Raw genomic sequence first — 20650 nt, forward strand, 5'->3', positions numbered from 1 at the left:
CTATATCCTAACATCAGCCCCAGCCTGAATGGCCAAGGGTGAGGGGTGATTGGGGTCAGGGCCAGCCTTCCCGTAAGGTGGGAGAAGCAGCACCCTCAGGCAGCACCCTCATGGGTGCCCCACCTGTCCTCACACCTGCAGTGCTGGCATTGGCACTGATTTCTGGGAAGATTTCGCGAGATCTCACCAGAACCTGCTGGCATTGCCAATACTTCATGCCACCACAGTGCAGCCTAGGGAAGGGATGCTTCGACAGACATGGCAATAGAAGGCTGGACTGGCACTTCCTGATTTGATTAAAGCGGCGAAACGGGACACACCAGCCCTGATGGGAGTTGTAGTTCAGTAACATCTGGATATGTCAAGGACTGGACTTTCTACTGAGCTACGATGGTCCTTCTCTGGACTGTTGCTCTGTTGTGAAAGGAGATTAATGCTAACACCCACATGCTCATTCAGAGTTGCCGTTGTCTGAATAGCATCGGGGGTGGGTGCAGAATCACAGCCACTCCTCAAAGTGTATCACTTCTAAGAAGGTAAGGGTGTAAGGATGGGCATGCAGGATCAGAACCCGGGTTGGAAAGAAGCAGATTCTCCAGAGCTATGTGAATGGGATTTGACACCTTCCTTTCTCTGCACGCTGCTTTTCAAGTCAGGCTTCCGAGGTGGAATGACTCTTCTCTTCTTGTTGCCTCCCCTCCCCTATCCTGCACCATAGAAGCGCACTGTTATCTGTGACCCTGTACTGTGCCCGACACTCAACTGCTCCCGGCTAGTGCACCTGAGAGATCGTTGCTGTCCTGTGTGCGAAGGTAACATGGGGTTGAGCGGGGCCGGGTTAGAAAGTTGCAGAAGGAGAAGGGAGTTGGGAGTTGGGGGTTCTTAGTCTTATACGTTGCAAATATCTAGAGGGATCCAGAGGTAGGGAGCATGATGCAGAGCAAGACTGAAGTCTTACCCCTGGATTAGGTATGTAAAAAGTTTCCATTCTGACATATTCAACAGAGTCAGCACTGTTCCCATTCCACTGCAGTTCAGTTTCTGCCAAATCCTAAGTTATTTGCCTCGGTTCCACTATTCAAGTAACTATCTAAGGTTTCCTTTACATAACTTACAGGCATTTGCCCTTCACCCCAGGCCTAGATTGCCACAGGTTTCTCACTCCTGTGGTAAGAGGACTTAGCAGTTCCAAACACAGCGACTGTTGCTGCCCCTGCCCCTATCTGTTCCCCATGATGCTTTCATGTCTTCATGTCTCTCATCATATCTTCCTGAGCAGAGGAGAAGGAAACTCCAGGAGGACCAAGAGCTGCTGAGCGAGCCCAAGACAGCAGCGAAGGTAAGGGGAAGGGAGGAGAAGATTTTCTGCAAGCAGAGGTGGATTTAAGGCAGAATGACCAGTTTCACCACCCTGGGCGCCAGGCCTAGGGGTGCCACAGTGTCACAACTAGCCAGCAGTGGCTCCCAGTTGGAGGTCCGTGGACCCCAGAGGGTCTGTGAGACCTACCCAGGGGGTCTGTGGCCCCATTCACGTAGCAATAACTACCATAGAGGTATCAGAATCTCCAAAAGCAGGGAGTCCATGGCTTGGCTTTTGAAAAATGGGGATCCACAATACTGAGCTAATTAGGAACTACAGACTTAGTGAATTGAGCAGAATGGAAGGCAAGAGGCAGAGGGGGTGCCAAATTTTGTCGTCGCACAAGGTGCCACTGAAATTTGAAAGACCGCCGCCTGTCACTGCTGCAAACCTCCTGCAAACCTGATAGCCGGCAAACCTGGCCATCCACGGAGAATGAGAGATCCAAGCGAGGCGTTGCATCAGTGGGGATGGCTGGTCCACTAGGGAGAGTGGGGCACTGCCCCTCCAACCACAGCCTGCCCTGAGCCAGCCCCATATTCCCTACCTTCTTACTTACAGCCAGTCCCAGGGGGCGGGGGGAGTTCTTGACTATCCTCCTTAGTCTCAGCAACTCAGTTTGAGGAGGAGGATGGAGACAAAACTAGAAGGCGTTGGCTCTGCCTGACATTAGCTGTGGCGCCAACTCCTATTTAGGCTACCGGTTTTCTGCCAGAACCGAACCAGCCATTAGGCAGGGTGAGGCCACTTCCTCAAGTGGCAGAAGACCTCCCACCCCCACCCCCGGCAGCACAGTGCTCTGACATAGCTCAGTCGGTAGAGCATGAGCCTCTTAATCTCAGGGTGGTGGGTTCAAGTCCCATGTTAGGCAAAAGATTCCTGCATTGCAGGGGGTTGGACTAGATGACCCTTGTAGTCCCTTCCAAACCCACAACTCTATAATTCACCTCCACCAGTGGTGGAGAAGCAAATCGGTGCCAATTTTGAGCCAGGTCATGTCCATTTGGGGCAAGATCTGGCCTGAAATCACATGAGATCTTCCGGACTGCACAAGATCTTGTTCAGTTTTGGGTGGCATCTCACCCCAAATTGGCATGGAGTGAATTGTCATTAAAGAGCCACATCATCTCCTTGCAAACCGATTGTAAGGAATGCTCAGTAAACAAGTCTCCATAATTCACCCTCTTAGAGCATCCCTGCTCAGTACAACGTGTCTTTCAGCTCGAAGAGCAATGCACAAGCCCCTTTCAAGACTGGGGAGATGCACTCTGACCTTCCTTCTCCCACTGCAGGCTGTTACTTTGAGGGCGACAAGACGTGGCGAGGAGCAGGCACCCACTGGCACCCCGTGGTCCCTCCCTTCGGCCTCATTAAATGCGCCATCTGCACCTGCAAGGTGGGCTCGTCAGCCAGGCCCTTGAGAGACGCGTTCAGAGGAAGCCAAAGCTTACGACCAAAGAAAACCCTCCTGCTCCTCCTCTTCTTTGCTTCTCAAATGCTTTGTTTATGCTGGGGTAAACAAGAAGCTGGTCTGTGGGCTTCTTTTAAAGTTTGGTGGCCATCACTGACTCATGGAATTCCAAACAAAGCTGAATTCTGGATGGATAAAATAAAGTACTTTTTAATGTAGTGTGGTTAAACTATGGATCTCACTTCCATAGTAGCGTTTTGAGAGAAGGAGAAAGAAAAACTTTTCTCTGTTTTCTCCATGCCATGTGTAATTTTATAAACTTCTTTACTAGTCATTTTCTTTAAACTAAAAGTCCCCAGCACCACAGACTTTCTTCATAGGGCTGCCTCTCCAGCCCCTTGATCATTCTGGTTGTCCTTTTCTAAATCTGTCTTAATAATAATAATAATAATAATAATAATAATAATAATAATAATAATTTTTTATTTATACCCCATCCATCTGGCTGGACTCTGGGCGGTTCCCAACAGAATATTAAAAATACAATAAAACATCAAACATTAAAAACTTCCCTAAACAGGACTGCCTTCAGATGTCTTCTAAAAGTCAATACTTTATTTCCTTGACATCTGATAGAGGGGCGTTTCACAGGGTGGGTGCCATTACTGAGAAGGCCCTCTGCCTGGTTCCACGTAACCTCACTTCTCACAGGGAGGGAACTGTCAGAAGGCCCTTGGAGCTGGACCTCAGTGTCCGGGCTGAATGATGGGGGTGGAGACGCTCCTTCAGGTATACTGGGCCAAGGCTGTTTAGGGCTTTAAAGGTCAGTGCCAACACTTTGAATTGTGCTCAGAAACGTACTTTGTGTACGCATACACATGTGTGCATGTGTGTACCTTAAGGTTAGTTTGCGCATGGTGCTCTGACCCTAAGGCTCACAGTCTGTACCTGTCCACACTCTTTGCACAGGGAGCCACGGGGGAAGTTCACTGCGAGAAGGTCCAGTGCCCTCACCTGACCTGCAGCAACCCCATTCGGGCCAACCCATCGGACTGCTGCAAGCAATGCCCAGGTGAGCCAAGCATTCTGGGACAGCAAGCGGAACCAAGCCATACTCCACCAGCTGCAAGTCCTTTTGCTGCCACAACTCTGGTTGTTCATGTGGGGTGGGATACAGGGAGCAGCTGCCCCTGTGGTTTTTCCCAGCAGGAAAAAAGAGGTAGGGAAACCTGTGGCCCTGCGGATATTGCAGGACTCCAACTCCCAGCTCAGTTTCTGCCAAGGGCACAAATCCAATCGCTATAAAGGCAAGGTGCAGGTTACAATATGCAGCAGATACTTAAGAGTCATTGGTGCATGGCTAAGTGCAAGATAAGACATTGGTCCAACAGCGACAGCTTGCTGGTCCCCCTATTCAGTCGCTGAGCTTCTGCCTCTGCCATGACAGCTCAGAAACTCAGGAGTTGTTGGAGGCCTTCAGTTCAGAGCATTCCCAACAAATAGCTGCCCAGCCTCTTGCAAGAGACTCTTGCTGAAGTTGCAAGCAAGACCACAGAAGCCTGAAAAGGCAGCTGCCAGCAACAGCAGTCCTCCTGCCTGCCTTTGCGATGAGTCACTCATTTAGCATGCTCTGGAACTCCCTGCCTAGTGACAGCAAGCAGGCGCCTTCATCATACTGCTGGAAACTTTTCAGTTTCAGTGGGTCTATTCAGAGGCAAGATTTGGCTGCATTTGTGTTTTTCAATTTTTTTAAAAAAATGTTCTACTGTTCATTGTTCTTGACTGTTTTTTTAGATCCTTTTAATTTAATTTAACCGTCTTAAATGTGTTTTTAATTTTATTTTATTGTGATGTGTCACTGGCGTGTTCACTGCCCTGGGCTCCTTTGCGAGGAAGGCTGGGATATAATTTAACGAAATAAACATCAATTAAATTGTTCTATTTTCCTTGATGGAGCAGAGCTGTGCCTGGACTGTGCTTCTTCAGATGGCAGTGGGCAGCTCACACAAATGAATATTCCTCTACACACACACAAAGAAGCATCACTGCACCTAGCGTCACTGAAACTAGCATGTCAGGGAGAACGACGTGCTAGAACGTATATTTGATTTTTGCAGCGGGGCAAGCTTACAGTATCTGAAGTGGTTCAGCCCAGACACAGACCGCTCTGCCTCTGAGACCTTTTAAACCAGTCATAGGTGTGTCCTTAAACGCCACTGTCATGGGAGTTGACCAAGTCAGTATTGGGAAGGAAGCCTAAATCTTTCCTTTGAATTCTGTCTGCATTTTGTTCTTGGTGACCTCATGATTTAGGCATTTCGGGATTTTTTTTTCCCACCAGGGAGTGTTCTGGGGCTCCTGGCCGCATCTTCCTCGCCCTTCCAAATGTTCTCTCTGTGTTCTTTCCGCAGCCCCAGAGAGGAGTCCCTCTGCCCTCTCTGACATGATGCAAGCGGACGGGCCCAGGGCCTGCAAGTTTGGGCGGCAGTGGTACATGCACAATGAGAGCTGGCACCCCACTGTGCCCCCCTTTGGGGAGATGAAATGCATCACCTGCTGGTGTCTGGTGAGTGAGGGGCAGAAGGTGGCAGAGGAGGAGGGAGTTGAGCTGCAGGGGTAGGACAGCCCCAGGCCCCAGGTCCAGGTGGGTTTTGGGAGCCTGGCTTCGGTGCACTTTCTGTAGACTTGCCCTGGCCACCAGCACCACCTCATACCACTCAACTGTCCCGAATTGAGCAAAGCATCCCGGAATTGCAGACTCCACCCCTGTTTCCAATTGGATCCCGGAATGTCCTGTTTTTCGATCCGGTACTCTGGTGGGAGTCAGCTGGCTCACACCAGAGACACTCGGGTTGTTGTTGTTTTTGTCTCGCGCTAGTCAGCCAGCTCCAGCAAAAGCTGGGGATCAAAACATGAGCGTCCCAATTTTGGTCATCAGCGGGATGCTGGAGGGTATGCCACCCCCAAGTTTTGGCTGTAGTGTAAATGCCTCCTGCTGTCCTTTTTTCAGTCTGGGGAGACTCACTGCCAGCGCCAAGAATGCTCTCCTGCCTCTTGCTCTGGAGGGGAGAAAACTGAGGACAGCTGCTGCTCCAAATGCCACGGTCAGTAGGAGTGTAGCTCTGTGTAATATAAATGTAACATTATTATGATAATCATTATTATCTATGGACTTCTTCAGTGGGCAGAATATTTTAGTCCTGCCTTTTTATCAATATGAATGTGTTCTTATCTTTTTACTGTTTTAGTTCTGTGTTCCTTTCTGTTTTATAAAAGTTGAGCTAATAATTGTAGAATTGTAGAGCTGGAAGGGACCACGAGGTCCACACCCAGCCACCCTGCACTGCAGGAATTTTTTGCCCAATGTGGGGATCGAACCCACAACTCTGAGATTAAGAGGCTCATGCTCTGCTCACCGAACTATCTATAATAATGAACTGATGAGGATAGCTGTCAGGTGGAAGGTCTTGCTCAACAGAAGAGGGTTAGATTGCAAATGACTGGCCTTCTTTTCCAAACTGCAGGATGAGTGATTTCATGGGGCCTCGGCTGAATCTGCTGCTGAAAACACAACTTGGAGGTTTCCAAGTTCCAGCTCCCACTAAGCAACACGTGTGCCCCTAAGATTGTGTTTCCAGTTCCCACTGCACACACACACACACACACACACACATGCAAAATTTGTTAAGCCTGCCTTTTCACCTGGACTACACCTAGAGAAGTCTGGGAATGTTGTGGATAGTGGATATATTGCTTAAATATTATCCTTCTTTACTAATGCTAGTGAGCCATTTAGCAGAGCATATTCCCCCCTATACAGCAGGAAGCTAGTTTGCGGATTCGTTTGAATCTCTTTAGTTAAGCAATCCAGTCTGGCATGCCCAGATTGGATTATTCCTGGTAAGACTCCTTTTGACCCCTCTTAAAAAGAAACAAAGACACAACAGTCTCCCTTAAACAGTAACAAGAAGTTTACTTACATTCAGTTCACAGTACGATCCCTGAAGGCAGGCTTTAGCTTGTAGTTACAGAAGAAGGTGTGGATTTATCCCATAAGGGAATTCATCCCATGAGCTGCTGGCAGAGAGCCAGCAAACAACATCAGGAAACAGGCATCCAGAGAGGAAGATGGCTGCGTGACTGGCCCATTTTGTGGGGTCTGCAAGGGTCATGCCCACCTACTGTATACTTGAAGGAGCGTCTCCACCCCCACCATTCAGCCCGGACACTGAGATCCAGCGTGAGGACCTCCTGGCGGTTCCTTCATTGCGAGAAGTGAGGTTACAGGGAACCAGGCAAAGGGCCTTCTCAATAGTGGCACCTGCCCTGTGGAACGCCCTCCCACCAGATGTGAAGGAAATAAACAGCTATCTTATCTTTAAAAGACATCTGAAGGCAGCCCTGTTCAGGGAAGTTTTTAATATTTAATGCTGCATTGCTTTTAACACTCGATTGGAAGCCGCCCAGAGTGGTTGGGGAAACTCAGCCATAAATAATATAAATAATATATTGTTGTTGTTGTTAGACTTCTTTGCCAACACACAGTATGTGCAGCAACTGGAGCGTAGAAATACAAGGCTGTCCTCAATATCTTTGCTTATTTTTGTTTTCAAAAACGTGACAGTCAAAAGCTGCAAGGCATCACTCCTCACCAGCAGCATACAAAACATTTAATCAACTTAAATACAGTTTTCAAATAATCAATTATCCTCTCATATTCCTTCCTGCACGCAGTGCAGAAAGTAAACTTCCCTTTTAATTAAACAGGTGTACAGCTAAGTAGGTCAATCTGCAAACCTATACCTGTGAGCTTTAATTATCCAACCCTGTTCTTGCATAGCATCATTGACCACATTAAGATAAAGAGAAACCAACACCTACCTGGTCACATGCAGGGGGAGGATGCTCCAGACCAGGTGTAACAGGAACGTCAACTGGCTGGATCAACACCCCCCTGTCTGTGTCAACGCTAGGCAAACAAGGAATGTTGTATTTGACTGCTACAAGGACTACATCCCACAAGAAGGTGCAGTCTATTGCAAAAGGAAAAAAACAGAACACAACGAAGGCAGCTTCCAGTGTAGCCTTCCTTTGCTTTGGGTCCTGCTCTCTTGTTTACTTAAAACCTTCCCCCCTCCCCATTGCCTTGCAGCACCAGATGACGCTCAGGAGATGCCACGAGATGAAGCTAAGGATTCCTGGAGACACTAGCTGGCTGGCTGGACCAGGGAGCCCAGATGTCACGGCGGGCACTGCCAAGTGCTGGTAGAGCTGAAGAACAGGGCATTTTGCAGCTGGCGCTTCGCAAGACCACCCCAAACCCCTCCACGTTGTGTTGGCTTCCTAAGTCAACAGAGGAGAGGGGGCGACTTCTGCTCTTGCCACAGAATGAGCAGCCATCCTTTTGAGTGCCTGGCACACTCTTGGCTCTTTGCTCCCTGGCACCAGCCTGGCTGTCGTATATATTTTGGACTGGCATCTGCAAAAGGAGATGGGGGATCCACACACCTCTTGGGGACTGCAGGTGGATGTCAAGCAAGGCTATATTTGCAATGGAGAGGTGTGCGTGGCATCATCTGTCGTGCTAGGTAAAGCTGTTAGCCCCCTTCTCAGGATGAGAAGACTGCAGTACCTCCATCCAACTGTTTCAGATGGCTTCATGTCTCCAGTACGGCTTACGTGGCTCACCCCCAGACCAACCTGTATATGGTGTAAAATTGTCACCCTCTGCCGCATCTTTTTGGGGTCTGTGGTTGGGAAGGACTTGTTGTGTAATTTATGGTTTCCACGGGCAAGTTTCTATTTGCTCCCCGCTCATCTCAATGCGGGAGGATTGTTACGGGAGATGATGTATTTATTAAAAAAAAAAAAAAAAAAGAATCAGCGGAGAAAAGCTAGTGAGCTTTGGCAAGTGTTTTTGCAATTTCCCACCCTATCCTAAAGGTGTTTCTGTTGACTCGGATTGATGGCTTCAAGTTACAATGAAGGAGATTCTGACTCAACATCAGGAAGAACTTTGTGGCAGTAAGAGCTGTTCGACAGGGGAACGATCTCCCTCGGGAGGTGGTGGACTCTCCTTTCTTGGAGGTTTTAAAGCAGAGGTTGGATGGCCGTCTGTCATTGATACTTTAGTTGAGATTCCTGCAATGCAGGGGGTTGGACTAGATGACCCTTTGGGTCCCTTCCAACACTATGATTCCATGATTCTTCATATTGCATTCTTGGGCACGGTCGGAGTAGAGCGCTGCCCTTACAAGAAGAACCTGCCGGACCAGGCCAGTGGTCCATCTAGTCAAGCATCTTGTTCTCATGGCAACTAACCAGACACTTGTGGGAAACCCACAAACAGGACCCGAGTTCAAGAGCTCTCTTTCTTGCTGTCGTTTCTAGGAACTGGTATTCATAAGCATTTGCTGCCTGTGGCCATAGAGTCAGAGAGTCAGGATGACTAGTAGCCATTGATACCTTTTAGAACCATGAATTTGTCTTTAGAAGCCATTCAAGTTGGTGGCCAAGCCTGCCTCCTGTGGGAGGGAGTTCCAAAGGTTCTGTGCTGTATGAATAAGTCCTTTCTTTTATCTGTCTTGAATCTTCCAACGTTTGGCTTCATTGAATGTCCATGAATTCTGGTTCGTGTCACCTCTCAGGGCTCATCCATAATTTCCAGGGACGGGACCAAGAGGTTTTCCTTTTGTCCCACCACTTCCCTCTGGACCCCCCCCCCCCCCCCGCTGTTTACCACTGAATCTGAACAAACGTCACCTGGGTTTTCTGCAGATCAACCTTTACAGTGATACCTCTCGATATGAACAGGATCCGTTCCGGAGCCCTGTTCGCATCCTGAAGTAAACGTAAGACATGACTGCAGGTCTCCGCGTGCGCGGGTCACGTTTCGTTGCTTCCGTGCATGCGCGTGACATCATTTTGAATGTCTGTGCATACACGAGCGGTGAAACCCGGAAGTAACACACTCCATTACTTCCAGGTTGCCGTGGAGCGCAACCCGAAAATACTTAATTTGAAGCTACTTCAACCCGAGGTATGACTGTATTCTGATTCAGCAGGGTACAATGGGTTTTCCCAAGGACAGTGATGGGTTGGGCCATAATGTGTGTGTAAGGGGAGGGGGACTGCTGGGGCAGTCGCCCTGGGAGCATTTTTGGGGGGATGCACCACTCACTCCATCCTCCCTGAGCCAGCCCTGCACCACTTTGTGAGGCTGGGATTTGATCAGAGTTGGGGAGGGTGGTCTGAGAAGGACTTCCTGCACCCTTCGATTCTAGCCTCACTCTTGAGGGGCTGAGATTGAAGAGCGTGTGACTGTTGTGCCCTTCTCATTCTGCCTTCCCCAAGCCTGACCAGATCCCAGCCTCACAAAGCAGCTCAGGGCTGGTGTCACTCCAGCGGTGCTGAACCTCTTGAACCCATGCCTAGAAATTACAGGACAAACAGGAGTGTGGAAGAGTCTTCATCTTTTTCTTAAACTAAAAAGTCCTAAGCGCTGCAACCATCATTTGGGTGACCCTTTGCCAAACTTTTTCCAGCTCTGTAATGGGTTTTTTTAATCTACATCTGTTGTGGACAATGATAGCTTGCAATTCCGTAGCAGCAAGCCAAGCCGTGTGCCACCCTCAGGTGCTTTTGCAGCTCCCTGATTCCTCGTCCTGAGTTGCACTAGCTCAGCTTAACACAGTGGTTCTCAAACTTTTTTCTCTGGGCCACACTTTCATAATAAAAACAAATGATTATTGACAAGGTAGAGGGTAAAGGTAAAGGACCCCTGGATGGTTAAGTCCAGTCGAATTTGGCTATGGGGTGCGGTGCTCATCTCCATTTTCAGGCCAAGGGAGCCGGCGTTTGTCTGCAGACAGTTTTTCCAGGTCATGTGGCCAAAACATTGGAAATCACAACTAAGATTGTCCTTGATTTCAGTTGATGCTCTTGCTCTCATTTTGAAAAGATATCTATCCATATTCTGCAAATAAAAAAATAATATTTTGATACTGTACTATATTACACTGAAATGTTTAAACGTTTCTTTGATGGTCCTTGAATCTTCCTGCCACGCACTGCGAGAAGCACTGACTTAAACGGGACCATTCTTTGCAGTCATTTGGTGGGTCTAGTAATTATGGAGTTGTTACACCCCCTGGTGGAAGGGATGAGTTCAGATTTGCCCGTAGCACTGTTTCCCATGCAACATGTGGTGTAGGGACACAGGGCACATGTTTAATATTTGGTGACTAAGGATGGTGAATATAACAAGCGAAAGCAGTGGGCTACTTGCATAGGGTTGGGTACCACAGCCTGCCAAAAGATTTGCAATAAGAACATAGGGAGTCATGCATACTCTCCATCATGTCTTTGATGAAAATAGGGGTGTCCTATTTTCTTCTTCTTCTTCTTCTTCTTCTTCTTCTTCTTCTTCTTCTTCTTCTTCTTCTTCTTCTTCTTCTTCTTCTTCTTCCCTGCCCATCTTAACAGCCTGAGCAGCTTCCAACATATATAAAAACATAACAAGACATTAAATGTTAAAAAAAACCACTTCCCTATACAGGGCTGCCTTTAGAAGTCTTCTAAATGCCGTTTAGTTACTTATCTCCTTGGCTTGGGGATCGCATAGCTCCATGGCCTGCAACATTTCTCCAATAAAAATAGGAACATCTTAAGGAAAAGTGGGACATTCTGGGATCAAATCAGAAACCAGGGCAGCTTCTGTAAATCCAGGACTGTCCCTGGAAAATAGGGGTGCTTGGAGGGCCTGGTCTTGATGCATCAGACCAAAGGCCCAGACAGTCGCAGCATTTTCTCCGCAATAGTTATGGAGATCAAGACAATGCTTTGCAAAGCACATTGTCAGGGAACTGCCATCAGGGCCAGAGGGAGAGAGCGGGCTCCAGAGGGATTCCAGAGAGCGTCCTGGGATGGGGAGAGGCAGCCCATCTTCTGGGGAAGGGAATCAGCGTAGCACCAGTGGAGAAGGGGGGCAGATGGGGGAATTGGCGAGGCGGTCCCATGACTCCTCGCCGGGAACCAGCGGGGAGAGTAAGGGTCCTCCGCTGCCCACGCCCTCCTTGCGCAGAAGGCTTCCGCGCAGGGAGAGTAGGCAGAGACTAGGCGTCAAAGAGCTTCTTTGCTGGAAGAAGTTCAAGAAACACCCACTGACGGATTCTGCCAGCGATTGAGACAGCTGCCCGTGGCTGTCCGGACAGAAAAGGTTCACTCAGGCAACCCAGCCAGGTGTGGCGCCGGTTTATGCACTAGAACCCCCTAGAACCATTACACACATGTATGTTGAGAATCCAATACAGTGACAGCAAACTCAGAATATGGATTCTTAGGTAGCCAAAGCAGCACGCAGAAGGGGGGATGTCTCCAGGATCAGGTGGTGGCAAGGGGTTCAGAAGTACACCAAATCTTTAGGACCAGTGGTGTAGCAAGGTCAGGTGATACCCGATGCAGAAAATTTCTTGTCACTGCCCCCCAACATTGAAATCTAGTTGGACTCCCAAGAGACTGCGATCTACTCACAGTATAAAAAGACTGGCTGTGATCATTTGTCATTGCCAGGAGTTGTTCAGTTTTTTAAAGGGAAGGTTTGACCAAAGTTGTTGAGCTTTTTGGGGGGTTACAGGGTTTGGGTCCTGAGTTGAGGAACCTTCTGTTTCTCTCCTTCCCGCTACCCTCTGCTTCTCTGCTCGCCTGCCTCCTTCCCGTCCTCTCCCTGCCTGCCGACATGCCTCCTCCAGCATCCCGGGAGCACAGGGCTGTGAAAACAAAGTGGGGAGGGGGGAAGGCCTCCAGCAAAGCAGTGCAACTCTGTCTCCCCCCCCCCCCCGAGGGATGGGGTAGACAGGAGTCACAGGTGGGCAGCGCGCCAAATGAGATGAACCCCCTCAGAGATGACACCCAGGGCGGTCCACACCCACCTTGCTCTGCCCCTGTTTAGGACAAACTTGTTAAGTAGTGGAAGAACAAATTAGCATACAAAAATGTCTCTATTGCGAGAAATGCTCACTAAAATACTGGGAATTCTAATGTCAACTTTTTCTTTAAAAATAACAAATTGATGTGAAGAACTACGGATTGGAAAAACGGTGTAGAAACTGAAATTGACAGGTTCCTTCATCCCTATATAGAGGCTTTTTAAAATCATATTTGGTTTGCACATGTGTTCCCTTGCCCGCTCTTGTTGCGAAGTTCCTGCATCGATAGCAGAAACCCTAATCCACCATGGGAGACCTGAAGATTATTGCCATGTTATTACCATAGGGGGAAAAGTCACAGAATCAATTTTCTTTTATCACACAACAGCCTTTGTTTCCAGAGCAACAAGGTGGCAAGTCATACAGCTCAAGAGACATAAAAACTGACAGTTCAATTGGTTTCAAAATTTGTTGCACTCACAGAGACACATTAAAAAAAAAAAAAAAGAAGTAGTAAAAAGGGGGAAAGGAATCCTCTGGCTGAATGCTTTCAGGAACCTTTCCAAACGGATGACGCCCTCTCTAGACAAACAGCTGTAGCGTGAAACAAGCTGTCTCCCTACCAGATGCCCTGCAGATGTTTTGGACAATGAATTCCACCAGCCAAGGATGAATTCCTCCACCAACACTGGAGGGCACCAGGTTGGGGGAAGGCTGGTGTGGACCGCACGACTTTGGGCTGCAGAAACAAGAAATGAAATGTACAAATCTATGTTGCGACTACACTTGGAATACTGTGTGCAAGTCTGGTCACGTCACCTGAAGAAAGATGCTGTAGAGCTAGAAAACGTTCAGAAAAGGACAACCAAAATGAGCAGTGGGATGGAGCAATTTCCGGATGAGCAATGATTGCAAGCTTTGGGACTTCCTTAGAGAAAAGACAAGAACAAGGAGACATGATAGAGGCATGTAAAATTAAGAATGCTGTGGGGAAAGAAGAATTTTCCTCGAACTCTAGGACAACCCAGGGAATTTTTTTTTTGAAGGTTTAGGAGAGATGAAAGAAAGCACATCTTTGCACAGTGCCTGGTTAAATTATGGAACTCACTTCCACAAGAGGAAGCAATGGCCACCAACGGACGGCTTTAAAAGAGGGATCAAACAAATTCATGGAGATAAGGCTGTCAATGGCTACGAAAAGGTTGCTTTTCATCTGACTGAAGAGCTTTTTTTAAAGCCCAACATGTGGTCAAAAGTAAGAACCACTCCCAGAAAAGCTACATGTAAAATTGAAGTTATGGCCCTAAAAGGGTTGGGGGGGGTATTATTATGTACTGTTGTGCCATGTATAGTCCTGTGACTGGGGCAGCTGTCAGGATGAGCTCCTGACCTCCACCACTGCAGAATTCCTGCACCCTTTAAAGAAATTTGCTCCCTGAACCCTTTTCTCCAGGGATAGTTTGGAACTCACTGTCTGCTAAAGGTCTGCCAATTAGGCAGGTATTTCAGGAGCCCAAATAAAAAAGCAGAAAGAATATAACAGCTATCAGCCCTGTTAACAGGTGATGTACAAAGCAAGGGATGGGATCTTGCACGGAGAATGTACATAGAATAACAGAAATGCAGAGCTGGAAGGGACCCAAAGGTCATCTAGTCCAACCCCCTGCAATGCAAGAATCAGAGCTAAATAATCCCTGAAAGATGGCCATCAAAGCTCTGCTTAAAAACCTTCAGTGAAGGAGAGTCCACCTCCTTCTGAGGGAGTCTGTCTCATATCAAGCAGCTCTTAGTGTCAGAAAGTTCTTCCTGATGTTGAGTCGGAATTTCCTTTCTTGAATTCATAGTTTCAAGTGCTGCACTCTGGAACACGAGAAAACAAGCTTGCTCCATCTTCCATGTGACAGCCCTTGAGATATTTGAAGGTGGCTATCATATTTCCTCTCAGTCTCCTCTTTTCCAGGCTAAACATTTCCAGCTCCTTCAACCGTTCCTCATAAGGCTTGGTTTTCAGACCCTTAATCATCTTGGTTGTCCTCCTCTGCACAAGTTCCAGCTTGTCAATATCCTTCTTAAATTGTGATGCCCAGAACAGGACACAGTTCTGGTCTAGGTGTGATCTGACCAAGGCAGAATAGAGCAGGGCTATTCCTTCCCCTGACTTGGACACTACACAATCTACTGTTGTGAGATTTCATAGCTCAGTCCTCGTCCCCCGCCTCCTTCGCTGGCACAGCCTGATGCCAAGGCTGCAGCTGAATGCCTTGGCAAATGCCACCCACCCTGCTAGTCTGGAGCATGAGGAAGTCTCACATGAATGGGGAGCAAGCAGGAAATCCTGCCTGCAAAGAGTCCAGCTAAAACAGGGGTCAGCAAGGCATGGGCTGGATCACTCCCACAGAGATCCTCCATGGGCCAGGCCAGCGCAGCGTGACGCTGGAAATTGCTTCTGCGCATGCCCAGACACTGAAAATCGTGCCTGCACAGATGCGATTTCTGGCATCTGGGCATGTGCAGAAGCGATTTCCGGAGCCGCGGAAGAGAGTCCCCATGCTGCGCTGTGCTAGTTTAGCACAGTGTGGGGGGACTCGCCAAATGGGCGGCTTGGTTCAGAGGCAGCTCGGGGGCTGGTTAAAAGGCTTCCGTGGGCCGCTTCTGGCCCATGGGCCTTAGGTTGCAAACCCCTGCATCTAAAGCATGAACAAAATCATTTTTCTCGCCAGCCAAGCAACCTCCCTCCTTTGTGATTCTCTTCCTTTTCGCCACTAGAGGGAGGCAAAACCCAGCACATCTCAGAGGGGAGACGCAGCCCCAGGCTGTAAAGGATTTTGGGTGTGTGTTAGCATCGTCCAGTGATTCCTCTGACTTCTGTACATTCCAAGGGTGCCACGTATGTGCAACAACATGTGTCCCTGAACCTGCACCACCTTGCTCATGACCACCCTTCCCTTCCAACTTCAAAGCACCTCTAGGATGTTCTTGAGAGCATGCAATTAATCTGCACAATTTCAACCACATAAGTTTGACATTGCGTGAGTCAGCTCTGCAGCAGAGCATCGTCGTCCTGGGACAGCAAGTGTTTCCAATGCTGCCTGCCAGTGCCTGCTCAGGGTCCTGCTTCCCGCCCTGCTTGCACAGCTGCCGGCAGATCCAGGTCTGGAGATCTGGTGGAGGCCACAGCAGGAGATGGATGTCTCCTGGGGCGGCAGCAGCAGCAGCTGCAGGCAGGTCCTGGTCTTGACCCCAATGCAGGCAGGCTTTAGATTTCCTAACACACCTCTCTTCTTGTGAAATTTTGCCAAAAATACCTTCGCAAAAGGTGCCAGGTTCAAATTGCTTGCCTTTCAAAATAGGGCTGGGAATGTCTTCCCTCTGAAACCCTGGTGATCAGCTGCCAGTCAACCGAGAGCCAGAGCGACCAGCAGTTTCCTCTGCTCCTAATTGCACATGGGAGATCCGTGATCAGCTCCTTTTCATGCTTAAAAGGAGAGGAAGGAAGAAGGCGGTGGGGTTGCCGTGGCATGCATTTCTAATCTTCAACAAGAACAAAATCTTCAAAGTGAAGCCCATCTGGGTGGCTGCTGGGCTTGGCATAATAATTCTTATCGCAATCATTAATGGGTGCTTTATATAGCAGGGTAAATTTACATTGCAATTTCCAAACACTCAGCGTATCATGCTTGGCTTGAGTCAGCGGACAAGGAGAGGTTGCAGAGAGGCCTCTGGCATGTTCTGGAGGCCAGGGGTCTTGCTAAGGAGGCAGGATTTGGAGGCAAGGGTTTTTATTGCGCATTCATGGAGATTTGCCTCACGGTGGTATTGGGGCAGTTATACACCATCCCTCTGTTGGCCCGATGCTGTTTACGCCTGCAAAAAGTTTTGGAAAAGGCATGCATCTTTGTTTCCAATCAGTTCATGTGCTGTTGTTGTTGTTTAGTCATTTAGTTGTGCCCGACTCTTCGTGACCCCATGGACCAGAGCACGCCAGGCCCTCCTGTCTTCCACTGCCTCCCGCAGTTTGGTCAAACTCATGCTGGTAGCTTCGAGAACACTGTCCAACCATCTCGTCCTCTGTCATCCCCTTCTCCTTGTGCCCTCCATCTTTCCCAACATCAGGGTCTTTTCCAGGGAGTCTTCTCTTCTCATGAGGTGGCCAAAGTCTTGGAGCCTCAGCTTCAGGATCTGTCCTTCCAGCGAGCACTCAGGGCTGATTTCCTTACGAATGGAGAGGTTTGATCTTCTTGCAGTCCATGGGACTCTCAGGAGTCTCCTCCAGCACCAGAATTCAAAAGCATCAATTCTTCGGCGATCAGCCTGTGCTGTAGCTTCCTGCTAAAATCCTGTAGCTTCTCACAACCCTAATATTCCAGTTTCTTTCTTTCTGTTTTCTGGCTGTGGTTGCACTGCAGCACACAAGTGCTCCTCCAGATGGCAATAAGGCAGTCATGCCAGGAAAGCATTGCGGAAGCCAAATGATGTGTGGACAGCCCAGTATGAATCCACCACCGATGCCCTATTATTTTATCAATGGCACATGGCAGGAAACTAGACTTGTACGCCTCCTCCCGGCAACTCCTGCAGCCCAGCTGGTGCCAAACACATTGCTCTGATTTCTTTGGACCCCATCAGCGAGGACCAGAGGGAGGTATTGTCATCTAGGAAGCCCGGGACCTCCATGCCCAGAGGCTCATGCCCCAAGGAGGTCACTGATGTAGCGGTTTGACTTCACCCTCGGAGGCGCACTCCATTGTCCCTCAAGACAGATGGCTGCCATCAGAGATGTGGAGAAATTATGCAAGCAAAGCTTTTCCTTGAGACTGGGCCAAGGCAGAGAAAGCCTCCGCTGCTAGATTTCTTCATCTCAGGCTGCTCTCCAAGGCATACAAGACGAGGCAGCGAAGACCTGCTGCGGAAGCTGGGAAGCTCAGCATCTTCATGCTGTTGCCAGCCACTTGGTTCACTGACAGGGATAGATGCCCCAGGAAAGTCGGGGCTGTGCTTTGTTAAGGCTGCTGGGAGTTCATAGCTCTGTGATGGAGAGACAGGGGACCACAGCTCCCAGGATTCTTAAGATGTGCACTGGATGTGTTTTAAATGTATGGTGAGGATCTGCTCTGTGTTGGCTATTTAGCAAGCATTTATTCTGGTTTGTCTGCAGGGAAATTTAGAATCATAGAATCATAGAGTTGGAAGAGACCACAAGGGCCATTGAGTCCAACCCCCTGCCAAGCAGGAAACACCATCAGAGCACTCCTGACATATGGTTGTCAAGCCTCTGCTTAAAGACCTCCAAAGAAGGAGACTCCACCACACTCCTTGGCAGCAAATTCCACTGCCGAACAGCTCTTACTGTCAGGAAGTTCCTCCTAATGTTTAGGTGGAATCTTCTTTCTTGTAGTTTGGAACCATTGCTCCGTGTCCGCTTCTCTGGAGCAGCAGAAAACAACCTTTCTCCCTCCTCTATGTGACATCCTTTTATATATTTGAACATGGCTATCATATCACCCCTTAACCGCCTCTTCTCCAGGCTAAACATGCCCAGCTCCCTTAGCCGTTCCTCGTAAGGCATCGTTTCCAGGCCTTTGACCATTTTGGTTGCCCTCCTCTGGACACGTTCCAGTTTGTCAGTGTCCTTCTTGAACTGTGGTGCCCAGAACTGGACACAGTACTCCAGGTGAATTTGATTATGTTGATTCGAGCAAGCGCTACATTCCCAGTGAATTGTCCCATCACCGTCCTTATAGAAAAATGGGCTTCGTTTGGGGCAATCAACTTTAAATGCACAACCCGAATTGAGCAGTTTGTGACTGAATCCCACCTGAAAACAGGGACAGTCAGGAACTGCCTTAAGGCTCAGCCCTGACAGGGGCCTCTTGGGTGCTTCCAGACATGGGATGGGTACTGCATGTAAATTTTCCCATGAGTGCATTTCGGACATTGAAATGCCATTCCATACCCCTCACCCCATTTTATTCACCATTTCAATGAAAAACCGGATCATCTATTTTTTTTGACCTGTTGCCAATGAGAGGTTTCCGTTTGCGATACCTAAATGGCCCATTAGCAGTATTAAGCCCCTGGATGCACCTATTATTCGTTGTACAACGTGTACTTTTGTCCGTGCCAATCTGATCTCCTTGGCACCAGGCTGCCACCTGCAATTCTGGCAGAGAAATGACTACACTTTCTAAGTTACAGGGAACCGGCTTTTGCATTCAAAACACATGAGGTCATCAAGCCCACCTCTTGCTTCCTTTCATCCTACGTACTTCATTAGGTGCTGATTGCTTGCATGATGGGGATTAATTATTCCAATTAGCTTGGCAGAGGGGGGGTGCCAACATCCACCCACACAACTCCTTCCCTTTCATCTCTCAGGACTGCATGTATCTGAGAGTTACTTAGAGCACAGCCCATGCATGAGTTTCTCTTCCTCCTCTTGTGTGGTCCAAAGGGTGGTGCCTTTTAAGGAGATGAGCAATTCAGAGAGACTGACGCTGTCTTCATGACAGGCCAATTCAAATGATGCCTCTCAGATAATCCGACCTCAGTGCAAGTTTGGAGCAAGAACGTTGATCCTGAACTGATTCCCGCCACACCTATGCAGGCTATTATGAACACATAAACTTAACGCTGGCAGCATAAATTCAACAGTGTAAAGGAGTTTTGATGGATGCAATAATAGAATACTGAATGGTATAGTTTTTGTAAAATATGCAAGAATTTATGATATGTAAAATGAACCATGGAAAGAGAAGAAGGGAAGTCACAGATATCTTAAGGATGTAAAATGAGTATTTTAAATTGTAAAACAGAAAATTTAATAAAAATCATATTTTAAAAAGAACACATAGTCTTTCCACAATGGTTAATTGGTTACTGTTTTTGACATTTTAATGAGGTTTCTACTGCATGATTTTATGTATTTCTGCTTTAAGCCCTTTGATATTTTTAATGAATTTGCAGTCTATAAACATTTTTCTATCAATAAAATAGATAGAAAACAAAATGCCTTAACTGTCAAAGATGAGGGTAAGAACATAAGGAGGGCTTCCTGGATCAGGCCAAGTGCCCACCCAATCCGGCATCCTGTTCTCACAGTGGCCAACCAGATGTTAGGATATACAGTGGTACCTCATGTTAAGTACTTAATTCGTTCCGGAGGTCCGTACTTAACCTGAAAGTGTTCTTAACCTGAAGCACCACTTTAGCTAATGGGGCCTCCCGCTGCTGCCGCGCCGCCAGTAGCACAATTTCTGTTCTCATCCTGAAGCAAAGTTCTTAACCTGAAGCACTATTTCTGGGTTAGCGGAGTCTATAACCTGAAACGTATGTAACCTGAGGTACCACTGTAGTTCCGTTCCACAATTAGAACAGGCATGTGGAGTTGTTTTATGTCACATATCTGTTTACTTCCAGCGCAGTCTGCTGGGAACTTCAGTTGTATATAGCTTTTGCCTATACTGCTGTTTTGCTTGGACATGAAGGGAAGCAGACATGTTTTTCCTTTGTTCCTGATGCTGAATAAATGCTTGTAAATATGCTTACATATGCCTCTGTCCGCCACTTCTGTTGCAAAGAGGTCTTCTCTCTGCTGGCTTACGTGCTCAGTCTCTAAAGGTCTCTGAGGCTTGAGTGGCAGTTTTGATGCTGTTTCAAGAACCGGAGTTCACCCGGCTGCCAGCGGTGGGCTGGAGCCAGCAGGGGGCCTGCCAGATGCCTCTGTATCCCCAGACTCATCCCAACACCAGTCGCCCATGGGAACCCAAGCACAACAACACTCTCCCCTCCTGTAGTTTTCAGAAACTCTTATTCAGAAGTATTGCTGCCTCCAGCTGTGGAGGTAGATTATAGTCATCATGACTAGTTGTAGCCATCATCAGCCCTCTCCTCTGCGATGGTAGAGAGATAGACCTGTACAGCTGGAAGGGACCATAAGGATCATCTAATCCAGTG

At 48.1% G+C, this 20650-nt stretch overlaps 1 protein-coding gene and 1 long non-coding RNA gene across 2 annotated transcripts in view; both read left to right on the top strand.

Moving 5' to 3' along the window:
- The window catches only part of CHRD (chordin), a 50113-nt gene extending 41729 nt beyond the window's left edge, over positions 1-8384 (top strand). Inside the window, exons 17-23 of the mRNA XM_081862288.1 lie at positions 719-812; positions 1280-1339; positions 2653-2756; positions 3741-3843; positions 5183-5337; positions 5782-5875; positions 7924-8384. Coding sequence (XP_081718414.1) covers positions 719-812; positions 1280-1339; positions 2653-2756; positions 3741-3843; positions 5183-5337; positions 5782-5875; positions 7924-7982 — 669 coding nt within the window. The 3' untranslated portion in view covers positions 7983-8384. The remainder of the gene's footprint in view (positions 1-718; positions 813-1279; positions 1340-2652; positions 2757-3740; positions 3844-5182; positions 5338-5781; positions 5876-7923) is intronic.
- A 5241-nt stretch (positions 8385-13625) lies between these two features.
- LOC309342432 lies at positions 13626-19549 on the top strand. The gene is made up of 2 exons (XR_014156808.1): positions 13626-17844; positions 18361-19549. It is a non-coding gene; the product is annotated as an uncharacterized lncRNA (long non-coding RNA).
- Positions 19550-20650: the final 1101 nt, after the last annotated feature.

This window comes from Podarcis erhardii, assembly GCF_964252035.2.
Source record: "Podarcis erhardii genome assembly, chromosome: 5".
In the NCBI taxonomy this organism is placed as follows: Eukaryota; Metazoa; Chordata; class Lepidosauria; order Squamata; family Lacertidae; genus Podarcis; species Podarcis erhardii.